Raw genomic sequence first — 20727 nt, 5'->3', positions numbered from 1 at the left:
TGGTTTGGTTTAGTAGTAGATTAATGAATTTGAATAATTAATTGATAATTCCTTTTTTGTTTTGCTCTATCGTCTTTTCCTCATGCCTAAAATAGAGGAAAGCTTCACCCCAAGTGGTTGAAAAGAATTTACGATCTCTGGGGCATGTGCCTGTTATATAGTAGGTTTATAACGTGCCCAAGAAAGCCAGCACGTTTTAGGATGCGAGGATCTAAGGAAGTTTTACCTTTTCTTATTGGAAGCCTAGTGTAATGAAAGTTACTATAGCAACAGAGAGCCCTTTCCTTTGGCCGGTAGAGTATATTCAGCAGAAGCAAAGCAGATTATTGTTGGAGGCATTATGCTTGTTTAAAACCTTTAAAAGATGATTGCATCTTAATTGAGTGAATGTATATTGGTAAATGAGTTAGATAACAGAGTAGTGAACTAAAGGGGCACATTGTATTGCCTCTGATCAGGTATTTTTCTCCCAAAAAGGATAGATGTTTTTTGCTCACAGCCTCACATCCTAATACTGGCACCCAGCCTCTTCAAAAATTCAACAGATGTGTGGCACCTGCTGTGTGCCTGGCATTAGGCTCTCTGCAGAGACAACAGCAGCACAGCAAGATGGGCCTAGTCCCTCCCCTCACACAGCTTATGGCCTCGCGTTGGGGGAGGAAGGCCAGAGGGAGACTTGGCCTAGTCTGATGGGTCACAGAAGGCTTCCCCCAGAAGTAACAGTCCTGATGTGATCAGAAAGATGACTAGGAGATCCACCACTAAAGAGGGGAGAGAGTAGGAAGGTGAACATTTCAGGCAGAGTATACTGCATGAACATTCAGGCCATGAGGTAGATAGATGCTGCTTTGCAGAAATAGGAAAAGGCCAATATGGTCAGCGTGGTGACAAGGGGGCTGGCATTAAATGAGGCTAGGTCTGGATCATGCCAGGCCTCGAAGGGCCATGTTATGGATTTGAAAGGTCTTAAGAAAATGACATCAAATGTGCATCTTTAAAAGAGCACTTGGACTGCTGTGTGGAAAATGGATTCATGGAGTGGGAGAACAAGAGGATGTGTAGAGAAAATAGTGTAAGGTTATTGCAGACAAGTGGTGACTTAGACTGGGTGGTGGCCATGGGAGGAGAGAGAAGTGGGCTAATTGAGATAGATATTGGCTGTGGCATCAACAGGGCTGGGTGATGGATTAGATGAGGGGGTATCGGGATGCCTTACAGTCTTCTGGTATGAGGAACTTGGTGGATCATGGTGATGGTTTCTGAGAAAGGAACAGCAGAGGGGAAACATGGTTGATTGATTAAGGGGGAAGTATGATACATAATCCATATTTGGACATGTTCAATTTGAGGTGCTTTTAAGAAGCTCAAATGGAGATGTCAAGGAGGCATGGATTTATGACTTGATCTCAGAAGACAGCCAGGCTAGGGAGATACTTGGGAGTCATCTCTGTCTTAGTAATTGAAGCCTTGGAGTGAATAAGATCTACAGTAAGTATGTACCTTAATTAGGGTAGTATCAAAGAGCTGGCAAAAGTATAGTTGCCTCACCTTGGTCATCCCTGTCTCCTCCCGTCTCCCTTCTCTCTCCATTCTCCACTAGTCTGTAAATGGACGCACATAAACTCTGACTAGTGAAAAGTTAAAAAAAAAAAAACCATTGCCGTTGATTCTGACTCATGGTGACCCCATTTGCTACAGAGTAGAACTATTCCATAGGGTTTTCTTAGCTGTAATCTTTATGGAAGCATATCACCAGGCCTTTCTTCCACAGTGCCACTGGGTGGGTTTGAACCACCAGCCTTTAGGTTAGTAGACAAGTGCAAACTACTTGCACCACCCAGGGACTTGAGCAGAAGAAATAAGGACTAGCAATTGAAGACACACCCTCTCCATGGCTGAAGGTAGAGTATTCAGCTGTCACAAAACAAAACACCATCGTTTCTTGGGTTTGGGCCTCCCCCAGCCCCATGGTACCAACAGTTGCCAATATTTAAAAAAATGATAATAACCATAATTCTTCATTTATAGTGTTTTATGGTTGTCTACACATGTTCATTGTATCCATGAATAATAGGATAAAATGAACCTTGGGTTCTTTTATCACTTCCTTGCCTATCATCATCATCAGCATGAGTTGGAGGATTTGAAGCTGCCTAGGCATTAGGCATTCTGAGCTTGGGGGCTTTTGTGCACGTCTGAGCCTGTGCCACATTCCACCCATGATCTCAACAGCTTTTGATCCTCACTGTCTCTCTTGCCCACAGGAAGCCTTGGAATCCTGCCAGACTCGCATTTCTAAGCTGGAGCTCCACCAGCAGGAGCAGCAAGTCCTGCAAACAGACGCCGTGAATGCCAAAGTTCTCCTGGGGAAGTGCATAAATGTGATCCTGGCCTTCATGACTGTTATCTTAGTCTGTGTGTCGACTCTTGCAAGGTTTGTCTCACCCATGATGAGGAGCCGCTTCCACATTCTTGGCACCTTCTTTGCCGTGACTCTCCTTGCAATATTTTGTAAAAACTGGGACCCTATTTTGTGTGCCATAGAAAGGAAAATAATACCAAGATGAAGCCACTTGTTCTTGTCTCCAAGTTCTTTCAAGTTTTCATTTTAGAGAAAACTTTGTGCATACTACCAAATTTTAAAATTAATGGTTGTGCCAACTGAAGATTACAAGAAGGACTGGGGCTGTGTGGTGTATATAACTATTATTGTCTAAGTCAGTAGCAGCTGCCAATTCATTTCCTGTATTTGGTTAATGTGAATCTGTTCCTGAGTTCTCCCCACATTGCTCACTGCCTTAATCAGACCAGATTTCCTGCTCACCTGACTAGCCCAGCATGGTAAACCTCTGTTATTGAGCAATTGGCACAATTAGTGACCCAGAAGAAAAAGGGATTTTAAATCTCTTTCTCTTTTAAATCTCTATCAAAACTTAGCTTCACTACTGCTGGTGATTGTATTTTCCCTGAGTCCTGTAAGCAGCAAGCACATGGCATGACTTGGGAGAATGAAGAAACATAGGAGTTGGCAATGTTGAACACTGCAGTAAATCCCTATATAATCCATCCCCTATATAATCCATTCCATTTGTCCACAGAAGACTGTAGATTCCATTATGTACCCACTGTCCACAGTGGTCAACTGTGTGTGACTCTGTGTAACATGGAAATCTTATAACACACCTGTTTATCCAACAGGGCTTCTGCTGCACTTTAAATGGCAAGACACAGGGATTTATGAATGGGGCTTCCCCCTTCTTATACCCAGGGAACCGCACTCCTGACTTTATCTTAACTGGCTAGTGAATGGCCTGCCTCCAAAAGCATGCCAAAATGCTGCCAACTCCCTCATAAAACCACAGCTTTAACATTAATTTTGGGTCCTGTAAGGACTACTCCAGAGGTTTGCGTTTTGGCAAATCTTAATTGTGATAAATCCTCCTTGAGGATGTGATTCACTCCTTGTGATTCACTTTATTCACAGGTCTGTGAGGGATTGCAAAACTTACTCTGGTAAATGAAAACAAATGACACTCCTGTTGGGTTTTTTTTCCCTTTTTCTTTAACAAGAACAACAAAACCATAGTTCATAAAGTACACTGAGATAGTCAATACTGGAAGCATGAAGAAAATATGACATCTGGCCCAATTGGATGGCAGCTGGATTAGTGGGAGTAGTTCACCTGGAGGAAGGTGGAGAGGATCCTCTTAGGGAAGTGAAAGACCAGCGAGAATAAACTAAATCTAGTGTTTGAACCAAGGCTGCCATCTGTCTCTTAGGATCTGACTGAAAATAAGTTCTGAGGTGATAGGATGGCCGCACTTGGCTGAGGTGAAAGCATCCAAAAGTTAACATCTTTGGCCTGTTCTGGGAATGCCAGTCACTGTCTTCATCCCAGAAGATAGTTTCTTTTACATATGTTTCTCTGCCTACATAACAAAAAAAAAAAAAAAAAAGACACAGAAGATTCAATGGAAACTGTGCTGTTCAGCCCCTTCTCCTACTGTTCCTCTGTTCTCTGGAGGCGTACAGAGGCATGTGAGTGTACATTTCCCTCCAGAAAACATCAAATTGCCTGGATTTAAATTAAGTGCAATATCTTGCGAACAGCTGCTCTTAAGGAAATCTGAAAAAAATGTGACAGAGTGTGCCATGATTTGAGAGAATAGAAGAGTTTAGCAGGTAATACACTGGGTGTGCCTGAGATTCATACAACTAAAGCTTTCTTTTTTTTAAGTGTACAATCCAGTGGTTTTTAATATATTCACAAATTTGTGCAACTGTCACCACTATATAATTCCAGACTCAAGCTTTTTAAAACAATAAACAATTTCTATGAAATCTTTGGTTATAAATTATTTTTGCTTCAGAGAAGAGGGAGTTAGTAGTCCCACCCCCATCTCATGGCTATGACTCCTTGTCAGAACTCCTGCTTGGCTGCCCAAGCTAGCTATATATATGCTGTGACCCATCAAACCTGGGGACTGATAAGGGAGGGAGAAGAATGATGTGCTTCGTTTGGCAAGTGTTCCCCTTCACCTGTGGTCATCATGTGGGCTAAGGGTTTGGTGTAACTTAATCAAGCTGAATCCTGGGTGGGCTCCTCTTAATATCTATAAACCTTTCTGAGAGACACTTTAGACATGCCAAGGGTAGATATGGGTGTAGATTCTGCTGTTAGTTTAGAAAGAGTGAGTGAGACTCTGTGAGGATCCAAAAAGACCTGGGCTTCATTCTCACATCACCACAACTCCACCCGGTCACTCAGTCTAGCAAGTGCTTTTATTGGCACTTCTCAGACCTGTGATCAGTGTGTCTTCTCCCCCACTGAAAGAAGTAGAGAAGAAATGGAAAGCAGCACACAGTGCCCTCCCCAATCTGGAGCTGTTAACAGAACTTGGTAGAAATTGGCTCTATTTTACCCTGAAACACTGTAAGGTCTAAGGCATCCCACTTAATCATCGACTCCTTTTTAAAACTTCTTATATCCAGTGACGCTCCTTAGATGTCAATAACCATATTTTCACTTGAGTATGCTCAACCTACACACCATATTTATTTGAGTCTTACTGAAAGTTGATGAAGCTTTTTAACGAGATGATACATACTCTAAGGTAGCTTTATCTTTTATTCTTTGCAGTTTATTATTCTCAAGGAAAATACCTGCCTGCTGCTTGTTATCTCTTCACTGTGTAAGGAGATTAAATAAAAGCTTTGTAAATACGCAATTTAAAAATAATGGTATAGCTATGACATATTCTGAAATTGGATATTTAATTTACATTTAAATCAACTAATCTTTTTCCCACCCTGTCATTTGTACGAAACATCTAGTGCATTCCTAAAGGTGAAAACTAGTAGTATGAGTTTCGTAGGGCTGCTGTAACAAAATACCACAAACTGAAATTTATTGTGAGGTTCTAGAGGCTGTTGTTGGGTGCCATCGAGTTGGTTCCCACTCATAGCAACCCTGTGTACAACAAAACAAAACACTGCCTGGTCCTGTGCCATCCTTACAATTGTTGTTATGTTTGTGCCCATTGTTGCCGCCACTGTGTCAATCCATCTCGTTAAGGATCTTCCTCTTTTTCACTGACCAGCTACTTTACCAAGCATAATGTCCTTCTCCAGGGACTGGTCCCTCCTGATAACATGTCCAAGAGGCTAGAAGTCCAAAATCAAGGTGACAGCAGGGCCGTGCTCTCTCAGAAGGCTCTAGGGGAGACTTTTATCTCTTCTAGCTTCTGGTTGCCCCAGGTATTCCTTGGCTTGTGGAAAAAAATATAACTCCAGTCTCTGCCTTCTTCATGTGGTCATCTTCCCTCTGTATGTCTACATCTGTGTCTCCTCTTCTTACAAGGACACCGGTCATGTTGGTTTGGGGCCCATCCTACTCCAGTATGACCTCATGTTAACAAATTACGTCTGCACAGACCCTTCTTCAAGTAAGGTCACATCGACAGGTACCAGGAACACAATTCAAACCATAACAGGTAGGTTATCACCTGTCACTCAGTGATCATTACAAAGTGATTTAAGATGCTGGACATTAAATTCCAGCACTTTTTTTTGGTGACGTATTATTTTCATGATCACCAGGATAATGATAGTTTCCTGAGGACAAAACAAAAGCCAAAAAATGCTCTTCTGTGGGTTTTGAATTGATTACTTCAGCTCATATTTTGAGTATGATTAAGCCAGAATAAAACAACCCCCTCTCTGAAAAAAAAAAAAAAAAAAATCAAACCCACAATGAAGCAGTAACTAAAGCACTTCATTTCTGATTTTGGATAGTGAAAGTACAATTAGTCTCAAGATTCTGGCAAGCAACGTTGATGGTTTTGCTTACATGAGCACCATGACCTATTGATAGACTGTAGTCTTCTGAAACGCCTCCTCTTTTCGTTTCAGTCCATGATACTATTGTCCTTCTCTGTCAGCATTCATGTGATTTTAGCCCATCTCCTGCTTTGTCACTTTGGTTTTCACTTAAATATTGCCCTCACTACAATGTTTACTGCCTTGCCATTTCTCCATATCAGGTTTAATTATGAGTTCAATAACAGTTACTAGAACTAGCTTCCCTCAGGCAACTAATTACTTTTGTCCTTTTTGGTTCACTTTAAAATACCAAATTATTTTGCATTGAATGGGGACTTTTTCTAAAATTGAATTCAAATATAATTGGCTTGGAAAAACATTTAAACATACTTATGAATATGTGTGATTAAAAACTACTTTGCCTATATAATTTTAGGGAGCGAGCTAGGGGTAGGAAGAAATGACATTTAAAATTCAAGGCTTTATCTGGAAAGAGGTGTTTCAAGTAGACGTTAGCACATGTGCTAAGGAAGGAATTGGTCCAAAGATAAATCACTTTGAAAAGAATACATCCATACCAGTTAAGAAGCTTAAAAAAAATGTACAGTTAACAAGAGCTTGGTAACCCATAAGATATAAAATCAAAACTACATTTTTTTTTTGTTTAACTCAGTACAATTGTAAGAAGCTCAGAAGTAGTGTACCTTGATTGTTTCAGGAATGATTTACGTGTTGCAGTTTTAATTTATTTAAAGCATGTCTGCTGTGTTTGTCCTAAGAGAAATGTTTCCGTAAAATGTGCTCTGTGTTTAAGGATATGTTTAGGCAGGAGTTAGAGCAACTCTGAGAGTAGAAACTAGAGGTGTTCATTGTGATGTCTGTGAAGTCTATTGCAGAATTCCCATTTTGTGGCACACTATATAATTTCACGTCAGCCTAAAGTTGTAAATTCTCTGTAGATCTTCACCAGATTGTGGTGTCACCAGTGAATTCAAAGCAGGTGCCATTATTTTTTAAAATAAACACTTGATGATGTTAGCTTTGGTGTTAAAGAGATTTCTTAAATTTTCACATTTGTCAGAATATCTCAGTAGCAGATGTGTGTGTGTGCGTGTGTGTGTGTGTGTGTAATCAATTTTTAAACTGATTTCAAGTTTTCTGTGTCATAGAAAGTTGGCAATGTGTGGCCCATCCCAGGGAAAGTGTGGTAGGTTGTTGAGGGGAAAGGAAAAACCATCACAGGCTGGAGGATGGAAGAAGACAAGAACAACCAGGGCGATACTGAGACAGATGTGTGCACGTCCGGGTAGGTGGTAGAGAATGAGGAGACCCCCCCCCCCCCGCCCCAACTTAAGCGGACTATTTAATGGGATTTCTCTCAATTGTATGGTGCTTTGGGGTTTACATAGCAGTTTGTTTCATAGTGTGTTAATTCATCTGAACCAGTCCTACGATATGGGTACCATCATCTCTCCATGATATGGATGAAATTGAAGCTCAGACACATGAGCTTTTCCAAAGGTGAAGGAGGAATTCAGGACTCTGTCTTTTCATGATCCTGCCTTTTTAGCCCTCTGCTTCCGGTCGACTTGGTGTCCTGAGCAATTTTATCGACTGGTCATCCAGCACCCAGCCTGTATGAACAAAATAACTACAGTGCTTAGATGATAGAAAAATTCTTAGAGACAAAAGCCCATTTCCTGCCCTGGAAAACGAGTGTGTTTGAATCTTTGGAAATCTTGTAAGACTTATTTTGCATGCCCATTGTCATTTGATATTCTGGAGATGTAAATATGGAAGATGGAAGTGGTTGCATTAAGCATGTGTCCAGCCCAGCATATTCCCAAATGTTGCTTTTGGCAAAACACCTTATCAAGTGTTGTCTTTCCCTGAAAAAAAGAGATAGAAAACTTGATTACTTGGGTTTTAGCTAATAATGAAGATATGGCTATAGAATAAAGCAGTGCTTTTCAATTTTGAATAGTGTATGGGCCCTTAATATAAAAGAAACATGATCTTGAACACTTCAGAATGTCTATAGTCATGACTTGAGAAAGTAGTCTTAAGAGCATTTTATAACAGCTTTACTTAGTTTGCAATCATAAGGTTGCAGATTATCTGCACACCCACACACAGAGTGACTTTAGTAGGTATGACTATGAGATGTAGAAATTTATAGAACACACAAGGACCATGGTGATACCCAACAGCACATTTTTGGACATTCATAGATATGAGATGGACAGTTAACATTCTTTGAGCATTTACTGTGTGCCAGGCACTGTGCCAAGTGCTTTACATGCATTATCAAATGTAATCGTCCCAACAACCAAAATAAGACAGGCACTGTTATGCCTGCTTAACAGATGAGGAAACTGAGATCCTGAGTGATTGGATAACTAGCAACTTTGCACAGCCGGTAATAGTGGAGCTGTATTTTTCGCATCAAGCTTGTGTGACTCGAGCCTACGTTGGTAACCACTACCCTGCACTGTAATGGAAGGAATTGAGCCTTTGGCTTCTAATCATTCAGCAGCAATCCAGCACCTGCAAGGTAAATAACTGTCTCCTGGAATCAGACGATCACTTTTAATCCTAAAATTTGATTGCAATATTGTGGTTGCAAGTGCACAGCCACAGTTTACACCTTTGCACCATCGGCCATGCTGTGATGAGGGCAGAGATACCTTAAGCCAACACTCTAAATCTTTGAAGAGCCATGATCTGGTGGAAACAGAAAGTGATTAATTAAAGAAACTTTTACACCCTGCCTGGTTTCCTGAGATTCTTGGGGTATATAATTGGCAGTTGGCTTGGCTGAGTTCTTATCAGCTTTCTTGCTTAGCTCTGAGATGGTGTACTTCCTGGGGGCTCCTGCTCTAAGCTACATGATATCTGCTACCATCTGTGGTGGCTACCTATGAAATTTCTCTCCTTGCTAAGCCAGCCAACATGTCTCCCCTGCCAAGCCTTTAACTTGACGAAACAGTTAACAGAAGTGATTGTCAGCCATTGTAACAGCTGTTTTGTTGGTGGTTACTCTGCCCTGGCTCAGGCATGGGGAATTGGATTTTTCTTTTTTCTTCTTTTTTTTTTTCCTTCTGTTCTGCTTAAAAATAAGCTACTGAGTAGTAAAAAGAAAGTAAGTCATGCATTCATCTGTACTAGAAGTTAGGTCCTCCACTTGCCAAAGAAATTCTCAGAGGCCTGAATTCTCTGACTTTTAAACTGTCTACATTACAAGTAATGGTGCTGTTGAAGCCTTCCACTAGGCGTTTGTTCCCCAGGGTATTTTGACTGCTATTCGCTCATCATACTTCCCTTGTGGTTTGAAGCCCAGGCCTTATGGCTTCAGGAAATAGTGAGCTGTAAGACAGATACCGCAGGGGCAGTGGTACTCAGTAGTAGAATTCTCTCCCCTTTCAAGCGAGACATCTGGGTTTGATTCCCAGCCAATGCGTGTCATACACACCCCCCACCTGTCAGTGGAGGCTTGCAAGTTGCTATAATGCTGAAGAGGTGACAGCAGAGCTTCCAAATTAAGTAGAATTAGTAGAATTAGGACTAGGAAGAAAGGCCTGGTGATCTACTTCTGAAAATAGGCCAGTGAAAACCGCATGCATCAATGGTCTGGTCTGCAGCCAATCATGATGGCTCAGGATGATGTTTTGGTCTGTTGTAGATGGGGTTGCCATGAGTCTGGGGCCGACTCCACAGCAGCTAACAACAACAAGGCCTCAAAATTTAGGCTACTGGTAGGACATACACACCCCCACACACAAGGGTTCAAGCCAGCAGGGACCCAAACACAGGCATGGACTCAGAGAGGTGGCCTTCCCCACACGTTGTCAGAATGTTTCAAGATGCTTTCCTGTTACGCATAGGATTCCCCCTTGTCAACAAGAAGACAGCACCTAAGAAAGTCAATAAAAACAGTGTACGAAGTTGGAATGTAAGAGGTCCATTCAATCTTTCAACTTTTTATCCTCAGAAAAATCTGGAAGGACACAATGAAGCTGACTTCTGGTGGCTGGCTTTCTTTGCAGGCTGGAGGGTGGGCAACAGTGCCCTTGCCCGGTTGGAGGGAGAGATCCTGACTGACCAGCTGCAATGGGTCTTCACAAAGGTATCCACTTCACAAAGCTTGTTCATGGGCTCCCTAGACCATACCTAGCCTACTCAGGCTCCTAGCCACGCTGGGGATGTTTGACTGGCTTGCTAAGAAGACTCCCTACTAGGGACAGAATGAGATACCCAGCTGGTCAGAGCATTTCAGCTCCTTGGCAGCTACAGGCAGTCCCTGGATTATGAACAAGTTCTGTTCCTAAGTCTCTCTTTAAGTTGAATTTGCACGTAAGTTGGAACAGTTAGGTACGGTTCATATCTAACGTCAGTTAGTCAAATGTTTGTCATAGAATATAGTATACATTGTACATTTCTATGCATAAAAAATATTAGAGAAACTTCCAGGTACACTAAAACATCTTTACCTAATAATTGTTGTTGTTAGTTGCCTGTCTTAGTTATCTGCTGCTTCCATAATAGAAATAGCACAAGTGGATGGATTTTAACAAAGAGCAATTTATTCTGTCACATTCTAGTAGGCTAGAAGTCCAAATTCAGGTCATCAGCTCCAGGGGAAGCCTTTCTCTCTCTGCCAGCTCTGGAGGAAGGTCCTTATCATCAATCTTCCTCTGGTCTACAAGCTTCTCAGCACATGAACCTTGGGTCCAAAGGATGTGCTCCGTACCTAGCGCTGCTTTCTTGGTGGTATGAGATCCCCAAGTCTCTGCTCACTTCTCTCTCTTTTTATCTCTTGTAAGATAAAAGGTGATGCAGGCCACACCCCAGAGAAACTCCCATTACATTGAATCAAGGATGTGACCTGAGTAAGGATGTTACATCCCACCCTAATCCTCTTTAACATGACCTAATCTTGCCTCACTAACCACAGGCAGAGATTAGGGTTTACAACACATAGGAAAATTACATCAATCACAAAATGGAGGACAACCACACAATACTGGGAATCATGGCCTAACCAAATTGACACATATTTTGGGGAGTCACAATTCAATGACATTCCACCCTTTGGCCCCCGAAAATTCATGTCCTTGCCACATGTAAAACACATTCACTCCATCATATCACAGCAAAAGCCTTAGATTATCTCCAAGTCCAAATCCAAAAACTCCTCTTCATCCGTGAAATCTAGAATGAAAGTTAACCTGCTTCCCAAGTACAATGGCAGAACAGGCATAAGCTAGACATTTCCATTACAAATGGGAGAAACTGGAGGGAAAGAAGGTATAACAGGCACCAAGCAAGTCAGCAGAACGCATTACATTAGCTCTCAAGGCTTGAAAATAATCCTCTGTTCTCTGAGACCATTTACACAATGGCCTTGCCCTCTAGATTCTTAGGTATTGACCACCCTCTCTGGATTCTGAGTGGAGGCCCCTCAGCCCTGGGCTTCAGCTCTGCCTTCCAGGCTCACTGGAATAGCAACTCTGCTTCCTCAGCTTTGGGTGCCCCATTCTCCTAGTCCATCCGAGTGGCGACTCTACCCTTTGAGACCCCAGAGGTCGTAGTCATATCTTTTGAGACTGAGGCAGCTGGGTTTCCTGTGTTCCTTGTCTCTTCAGCTTCTGCTTCCCGGTTCCGTGGCCTCTTGGCCCCTCGGGCCTTACCGCCATGTCTGCCCTGCTGGGGCAAGTGTTCCAAAGCTCTGTAGCTCCACCAATAAGTGCCTGGAGGCACCTCACCCCACCAGTAAACTTTGCCCAGAAGGCAATCAGCTCTCTTCCTCTGTGGGTCAGCAAGCTTAGCTCCACTGGTAAGCGCTCAGAGGCATCTCACTTTGCCAGAAGCCTCCTGCGCAAAGGTACGCAGCTTTCCCTCGATCCATGGGTTGGCTCCAGTGCCATCTCACACTGATCTCCTGTTTCTGCTGCTGCCAGTCCTCTGCCACTGCCTGTCCCCTGCTGCTGCTTCTCACCGTCTGCACTGTCTCCAGTATAATAGCTCTCCTCATTTCCTTCTGAGTCCTCTATCCATTCAGTTTCAAAATCACTTCACATTGTAGGTATCTGTTAGAGTAGCACCCCACGCCCAGTACCAGATTCTGTCTTGGTTATCTAGTGCTGCTATAACAGAAATGCCACAAGTGGGTGGCTTTAACAAACAGACATTTATTCTCTCAGTCTAGTAAGCCAGAAGTCCAAATTCAGGGCACCAACTCCAAGAGAAGTCTTTCTCTTTCTGTCAGCCCTGGGGGAAGGTCCTTATCATCAATCTTCCCATGGTCTAGGAGCTTCTGTACGCAGGAACCTCCAGTCCAAAGGAGGTGCTCTACTCCTGGCATTGCTTTCTTGGTGGTATGAGGTCCCCAATTCTCTGCTCACTTCTCTCTCCTTTTATCTCTCATAAGATAAAAAGTGATGAGGCTGCACCCCAGAGAAACTCCCTTTACATTGGATCAAGGATGTGACCTGATTAAGGATGTTACATCCCACCCTAATCCTCTTTAACATGACCTAATCTTGCCTCATTAACCACAGGCAGAGATTAGGATTTACAACACATAGGAAAATTACATCAATCACAAAATGGAGGACAACCACACAATTCTGGGATTCGTGGCCTAACCAAGTTGACACATAATTTTGGGGGACACAATTTAATCCATGACAGTGCCATCCAGTCAGTTCTGACTCATAGTGACCCTATGTACAACACTATGAAACACTGCGCAGTCCTGGACCATCCTCACAATCTTTGCTATGTTTGAGCCTATTGTTGCAGCCACTGTGTCAACCCATCTCATTGAGACTTTCGTTGAGACTTTTCTTCTTTTTTGCTGACCCTCTACTTTACCAAGCATGATGTCCTTCTCCAGGGACTGATCCCTCCTGATAAAGTCTCCAAAGTACCTGAGACGAAGTCTCACCATCCTTGCTTCTAAGGAGCATTCTGGCTGTACTTCTTCCAAGACAGATTTGTTCGTTCTTCTAGCAGTCCATGGTAAATTCAGTATTCTTCACCAACGCCATAATTCAAAGACATCAATTCTTTTTCAGGCTTCCTTATTCATTGCCCAGCTTTCGCGTGCATATGAGGTGATTGAAGACACCATGACTTGGTTCAGGCTCACCTTAGTCCTTAAAGTGACACCTTTGCCTTTTAACACTTTAAAGAGGTCTTTTGCGGCAGATTTGCCCAGTGCAATGCATCTTTTGATTTCTTGATTGCTGTTGCCATGGGCATTGATTGTGAATCCAAGTAAAATGAAATCCTTGGCAATTGCAATCTTTTCTCCATTTATCATGTTGATGTTTATTGGTCCAGTTGTGAGGATTTTAGTTTTCTTTACATTGAGGTGTAATCCATACTGAAGGCTGTAGTCTTTGATCTTCATCAGTAATGCATCAAGTCCTCTTCACTTTTAGCATGCAAGGTTGCATATCATCTGCACATCACAGGTTGTTACTGAGTCTTCCTCCTATCGTTATGCATTCTTCTTCATATAGTCCAGCTTCTCAGATTATTTGCTCAGCATACGGATTGAATAAGCATAGTGAAAGAATACAACCCTGATACATACCTTTCTTGACTTTAAACCACAAAGTATTCCCTTGTTCTGTTCGAACCACTGCCTCTTGGTCTATGTACAGGTTCCTCATGAGCACAATTAAGTGTTCTGGAATTCCCATTCTTTGCAATGTTATCCATTATTTGTTATGATCCACACAGTCAAATACCTTTGCATAGTCAATAAAACACAGGAAGACATCTTTCTGGTATTCTCTCCTTTCAGCCAAAATCCATCCGACATCAGCAATGATATCCCTCATTCCACCGCCTTTTCTGAATCCACCTTGAATTTCTGGCTGTTTCCTGTTGATGTACTACTGCAACTGCTTTTGAATAGTCGTCAGCAGAATTTTACTTGTGTATAATATTAATGGAAACCCCGGTGGTGTAGTAGTTAAATGCTAGGGCTGCTAACCAAAAGGTCGGCAGTTCAAATCCACCAGGCACTCGTTGGAAACTCTATGGGACAGTTCTACTCTGTCCTTTAGGGTTGCTATGAATCGGAATTGACTCGACGGCAATGGGTTTTTTTTTTTTTTTGGTTTTATGATATTAATGATATTGTTTGATAATTTTCACATTCTGTTGGCTCACTTTTCCTTGAAATGGGCATAAATATGGATTTCTTCTAGTCAGTTGGCCATGTAGCTGTCTTCCAGATGTCTTGACATAGAGAAGTGAGCAATTCCGGTACTGTATCCACTTGTTGAAACATCTCATTGGTATTCTGTCAATTCCTGGAGCCTTGTTTTTCACCAGTGCCTTGAGTGCAGCTTGGACTTCTCCCTTCAGTACCATTAGTTCTTGATCATATGCTACCTCCTGAAATGGTTGAACATCAACCAATTATTTTTGGTACAGTGACTCTGTATTTCTTCCATCTTCTTTTGATGCTTCTTGTGTCATTCAATATTTGCCACTAGAGTCCTTCAATATTGCAACTTGAGGCTTGAAATTTTTCTTCAGTTCTTTCAGCTTGAGAAATGCCAAGCGTGTTCTTATCTTTTGGTTTTCGGTCTCCAGGTCTTTGCACATTTCACTATAACACTTTACTTTGTCTTCCCGAGCCGCCCTTTGAAATCTTCTGTTGACCTGTTCATCATTTCTTCCATTCACTTTAACTGTATGTTCAAGATAAAGTTTCAGAGTTTCTTCTGACATTCCATTTTGGTCTTTTCTTTCTTTCCTGTCTTTTTAATGACCTCTTGCTTTCTTCATGTATGCTGTCCTCGATGTCATTCCACAACTCATCTGGGCTTTGGTCATTAGTGTTCAGTGCATCAAATCTGTTCTTGGGATGGCCTCTAAATTCAGGTGGCATGTACTCAGTATTGTATTTTGGTTCTCGTGGACTTGTTCTAACTTCCTTCAGCTTCAACTTGAACTTGCATATGAGCAATTGATGGTCTGTTCTGCAGTTGGCCCCTGGCCTTGTTCTTATTGATGATATTGAGCTTCTCCATCTCCAATTACTCTTCCTTCTTCTTTGTTTCCAACTTTCACAATCCAATTGCCAGTTATTATCAGTGCACCTTGATTGCTTGTTCAATCAATTTCAGACTGCAGAAGTCGGGAAAAATCTTCAATTTCTTCATCTTTGGCTTTAATGGTTGGTGTGTAAATTTGAATAAAGTCATATTAACTTGTTTTTCTTGTAGGCATATGGGTATTATTCTATCATTGACAGCGTTGTACTTCAGGATAGATCTTGAAATGTTCTTTTTGACAATGAATGCAACACCATTTCTCTTTAATTTGTCATTCCCGGCATAGCAGACCATAGGATTGCCTGATTCAAAATGGCCAATACCAATCCATTTCAGCTCACGAATGCCTAGCATATTAATGTTTATGCATTCCATTTCATTTTTGACAACTTCCAATTTTCCTAGATTCATACTTTGTATATTCCACCTTCCAATTATTAATGGATGTTTGTAGTCATTTCTTCTCCTTTTGAGTCATGCCACATCAGTGAATGAAGGTCCCGAAAGCTTGACTCCATCCACATCATTAAGGTTGACTCTACTTTGAGGAGGCAACTCTTCCCCAGTTGTTTTCTGAGTGCCTTCCAACCTGACGGGCTCATCTTCCAGCGCTATGTCAGACAATGTTCTGCCACTATTCATAAGGTTTTAATTGGCTAATATTTTCAGCAGTAGATTGCCAGGTCCTTCTTCCTAGTCTGTCTTAGTCTGGAAGCTCTGCTGAAACCTTTCCACCATGAGTGGCTCTGCTGGTATTTGTATATCAGCGGCATAGCTTCCAGCATCACCACACAAAAGCCACCACAGTACAACAAACTGACAGACACATGAGGAACATAATAATGCAATAATAATTATTATTATTATAACAGAATAATACAGTAATAATAACAATGTTTTGATGTGTGTCACAAAATAGGGCCTGTTTGTTGTTACAAACCATTGTGTGTACTTCAAATTTTTAATATAATAGGCTTTACAGCGGTTGATTCCTAACTACGGGTTGCACAGAAGTTGGACACTCATAACCCAGGGACTGCCTGTATACATTTGTTAATGTGAATCAGTAATTTGCTTTTTCTTGTCAGGAGTTTTCTTGTCATAGTTGGGTTAGCATGAATCAGTTTCACAGGAGTGGTTTCCTTTAGTAAACTAATAAAGTAATTTTAAACTATTTCATGACACATAGGGAAGCCCAGTTTGACATCATAGGGGCTTTCCCCCTTACCTACTGCATTAGTTTCCTAGGACTGTTGTAACAGTGCCACGAACAGGCTGGCTTAAAACATCAGACATTTGTTCTCTCACAGTTCCGGAGGCTAGAAGTCTGAAATCAAGATGTCGACAGGGACATGCTTTCTCTGAAGGCTCTAGGGGAAAATCTCTTCCATGCCTTTCTCTTAGCTGCTGGTGTTACCAGCAATCCTTGGCTTGTAGACGCACCACTCCAATCTTGCCTCCTTCGTCACATGACATTCTCCCTGCGTGTCTCTGTGTCTCTTCTCCTTATATGGTCACCAGTCATATTAGATTAGGGCCCACCCTAATGCCCCCATCTTAACTAATTACATCTGCAAAGACCCTGTTTCCCAATAAGGTCACATTCACAGGTACCAGGGGACATGCTTTTTTGGGGGACACAAGTCAACTAACCCCTACAATCTGATTACCTGGGTAAACTTTTTTAACCTCTCACAATCTCCCTGTCCTAAACTGTTAACTGCCTAGGATTGTAAGGTTTAAATGAGAGAAAGTACTTGGAACAGGGCCTTCAGTCATTTAATGTATTTATTGAGCACCTACTATGTGCCAAACTCTGTTCTAGGCACAGGGATACAATGTTCCTGTCTTCATGGCAGTTATATTCTGGTGGGATGAGACACATAATAAAGATAAAATATATATTCAGGGGTAATAAGGGCCATGTTCTGAGCATCTTAACCTAAACTTAAAACTTAACTCGATCTTCTCATGGAGAAAATAAATTTCCTAAATGTTTTTTGGGGTTTTTGTTTGCTTACTTGTTTTTCTTCCTCACTCCATCTCCCAGACAGCCACATGAGCATGGTTGAGCAGAGCTCTCCAAACTGGAAATATTTCTAGGTCAGAGGATCAACAGCTGGGGTGGTTCTGTTTGGAAAGGGGATGAGATGCTTCTGGTATTCCTGCCCATTTTGGCTTGAAATGAATAACATGGAAATAAGCTCCTGGGTTTGGGTCAGCAGTGAGTAACCCCCTCTGCGGGATGCTGAGCCCTGAGCATGCGGCCTCTCCTGCTGGCTTCGCTGCATCCTAAGGATCTCTCAACAACAGCTTCTGCACCTCAACCCTGGCCCATGCTACCCTGTCCCATCACCACCCAGGCCCAGGCTCATGGGCTCAGCTGACGAAAATGGCTTTACCTGAAAGCCTCCACACTGCCTGGGTCCTCAGTATTCTTCTTCCTTCTGCATGTTCGAGGGGGACCGTTCTCTTCTCCTGGGGCCCCCTTTACTGGTAGCTCTCCCTCCACAGAGGGCTGGGGCACCTACTTCATCAGGCCTCAAGTCTCTCAATAGTTTGTCCTATTCTCCGTCTTCACTCTTCTCCACCCACCTGTCCAGGACTGACCCTCCTACTTACGCCCAGCTTCTCCTGCTGCCTCTTCTGAGAGCTTGCTCCTCCATCATCTTCTCCTGCGCCATCAGTGCTCTTTTCCATGAGTTTCAGCCTACACAAATGTTCACACTGCTGCTATCATAAACCCACTTTTTTGGACACTGCTTTTCCTCAACCCACTACCCCTTCTCTTTTCCTTCACCACCACAGTTCTTTTTTTGTTTTTTTAATTGTCCTTTAGATGAAGGTCTACAGAACAGACTAGCTTCTCATTAAACAGTTAGTACACATATTGTTTTATGACATTGGTTAGCAACCCCATGACATGTCAACACTCTCCCTTCTCAACATTAGGTTCCCTATTACCAGCTTTCCTGTCCCCTCCTGCTTTCTAGTCCTTGCCCCTGAACTGGTGTACCCCTTTTGTCTCGTTTTGTTTTATGGGGTTGTCTAATCTTTGGATGAAGGGTGAACCTCAGGAGTGACTCCATTACTGAGCTAAAAGGGTGTCCAGGGACCATACTCTTGGGGTTTCTCCAGTCTCTGTCAGGCCAGCAAGTATGGTCTTTTTTTTTTTGTGAGCTAGAATGCTGTTCTACATTTTTCTCCAGCTCTGTCTGGGACCCTCTATTGTGATCCCTGTCAGAGTAGTCAGTGGCAGTAGCTGGGCACCATCTAGTTGTACTGGACTCAGTCTGGTGGAGGCCATGGTAGTTGTGGTCCATTAGTCCTTTGGACTAATCTTTCCCTTCTATCTTTAGTTTTCTTCATTCTCCCTTGCTCCCAAAGGAGTATCTTAGATGGCTGCTCACAGGCTTTTAAGACCCCAGACATTCTTCACCAAAGTAGAATGTAGAATGTTTTCTTTATAAACTATTTTATGCCAATTGATCTAGATGTTCCCCAGGACCATGGTCCCCACAGCCCTCAGCCCAGCAATTCGGTCCCTCAGGGAGTTTGGATGTGTCTATGGATCTTCCATGACCTTGACTTGTCCAAGTTGTGCTGGCTTCTCCAGTATTGTGTACTGTCTTACTCTTCACCAAAGTAACCACTTATCTATTGTCTATTTAGTGCTTTTCCATCTCCCACCCCCATAACCATCAAAGATTGTTTCTTTTTGTGGGTAAACCCTTCCATGAGTTTTTACAGTAGTGTTCTCATACGATATTTATCCTTTTGTGATTGACTTATTTGACTCAGCATAATGTCCTCCAGATTCATCCATGTTATGAGATGCTTTGCAGATTCCTCATGGTTCTTTACTGTTGCATAATACTCCATTGTGTGTATGTACCATAGTTTCTTTATCCATTCTTCTGTTGATGAGCATCTAGGTTGTTTCCATCTTTTTGCTATTGTGAACAATGCTGCAGTAAACATGGGTGTGCATATGTCTATTCATGTGACGACTCTCATTTCTCTGGGATATATTCCTAGGGGTGGGATTGCTGAATCATATGGTATTTCTATTTCCAGCTTTCTAAGGAAACTGCATATCATTTTCCAAAATGGTTGTATCATTTTACATTCCCACCAGCAGCACACAAGACTTCCAGTCTCCCCACAGCCTCTCCAACATTTGTTATTTTCTGGGTTTTTTTTTTAATTCTTGCCAGTAATGCCAGGGCGAGATAGTATCTCATTGTGGTTTTGATTTGCGTTTCTCTAATGGCTAGTAATGGTAAGCATTTCCTCATGTGTCTGTTAGCCGGTTGAATGTCTTCTTTGGTGAAGTGTCTGTTCATTTCCTTTGCTCATTTTTTAATTGGATTATTCGTTTTTTTCTTATAGAGGTGTTGGATTATCCTGTAGATTTTAGAGATTAGACCTTTGTTGGATTTGTAATAGCCAAAATTTTTTTCCCAGTCTTTAGGTTTTTTTTTTACTCTTTTGGTGAAGTCTTTTAATAAGCATAAGTGTTTAATTTTTAGAATATCCCAGTTATCTATCTTATCTTCTGGAGTTTGTGTGTTGTTGGTTATGGTTTGTATCCTGTTAATGCCATGTATTAGGGTCTCTAGTGTTGATCTTATTTTTATTCTATGATCTTCATAGTTTGGGGCTTTGTATTTAGGTCTTTGATCCATTTTGAATTAGTTTTTGTATATGGTGTCAGTTATGGGTTCTGTTTCGTTTTTTTGCAGATGGACATCCAGTTTTGCCAGCACCATTTGTCAAAAAGACTGTCTTTTCCCCATTTGATGGATTTTGGGCCCTTGTCAAAGATCAGGTGACCGTAGGTGGATGGATTTACATCTGGGTTCTCTATTTTGTTCCATTGGTCGATGTATCTGTCGTTGTACCAGTACCAGGCTGTTTTGACTACCGTACCTGTATAGTAGGTTCTGATGTCTGGTAGTGCGAGTCCTCCTACTTTAGTCTTCCTCTTCAATAATGCTTTACTTATCCGGGTCCTCTTCCCTTTCCATATAAAGTTAATGATTATTTTTTCCATCTCTTTAAAGAATGTTGTTGGTATTTAGATCAGGATTGCATTGTATTTGTGATTGCTTTGAGGAGAATTGTCTTTTTCACACTGTTGAGTCTACCTATCCATGAGCATGGTATGTTTTTCCATTTATGTAGATCTGTTTTGGTTCTTGCAGTAGTGTTTTGTAGTTTTCTTTGTATAGTTTTTATATCCCTGGTTAGATTTATTCCTAAGTATTTTATTTTTTTAGGGGCTATTATAAATGGTATTGCTTTCCTGATTTCCTTTTCATA

General features: G+C 41.8%; 1 protein-coding gene across 2 annotated transcripts in view; it reads left to right on the top strand.

The window, feature by feature from the left end:
- The window catches only part of TMCC3 (transmembrane and coiled-coil domain family 3), a 79396-nt gene extending 75439 nt beyond the window's left edge, over positions 1-3957 (top strand). For both annotated transcript variants that reach the window (XM_004384209.2, XM_023738583.1), the window contains one exon: positions 2265-3957. In XM_004384209.2, coding sequence (XP_004384266.1) covers positions 2265-2567 — 303 coding nt within the window. In that variant the 3' untranslated portion in view covers positions 2568-3957. The remainder of the gene's footprint in view (positions 1-2264) is intronic.
- The last annotated feature ends 16770 nt before the right edge of the window (positions 3958-20727 follow it).

This window comes from Trichechus manatus, unplaced genomic scaffold, assembly GCF_000243295.1.
Source record: "Trichechus manatus latirostris isolate Lorelei unplaced genomic scaffold, TriManLat1.0 scaffold00119, whole genome shotgun sequence".
In the NCBI taxonomy this organism is placed as follows: domain Eukaryota; kingdom Metazoa; phylum Chordata; class Mammalia; order Sirenia; family Trichechidae; genus Trichechus; species Trichechus manatus.
Note: the sequence above shows the minus strand (reverse complement) of the source record. Positions and strands in the feature narration are given on the sequence as shown.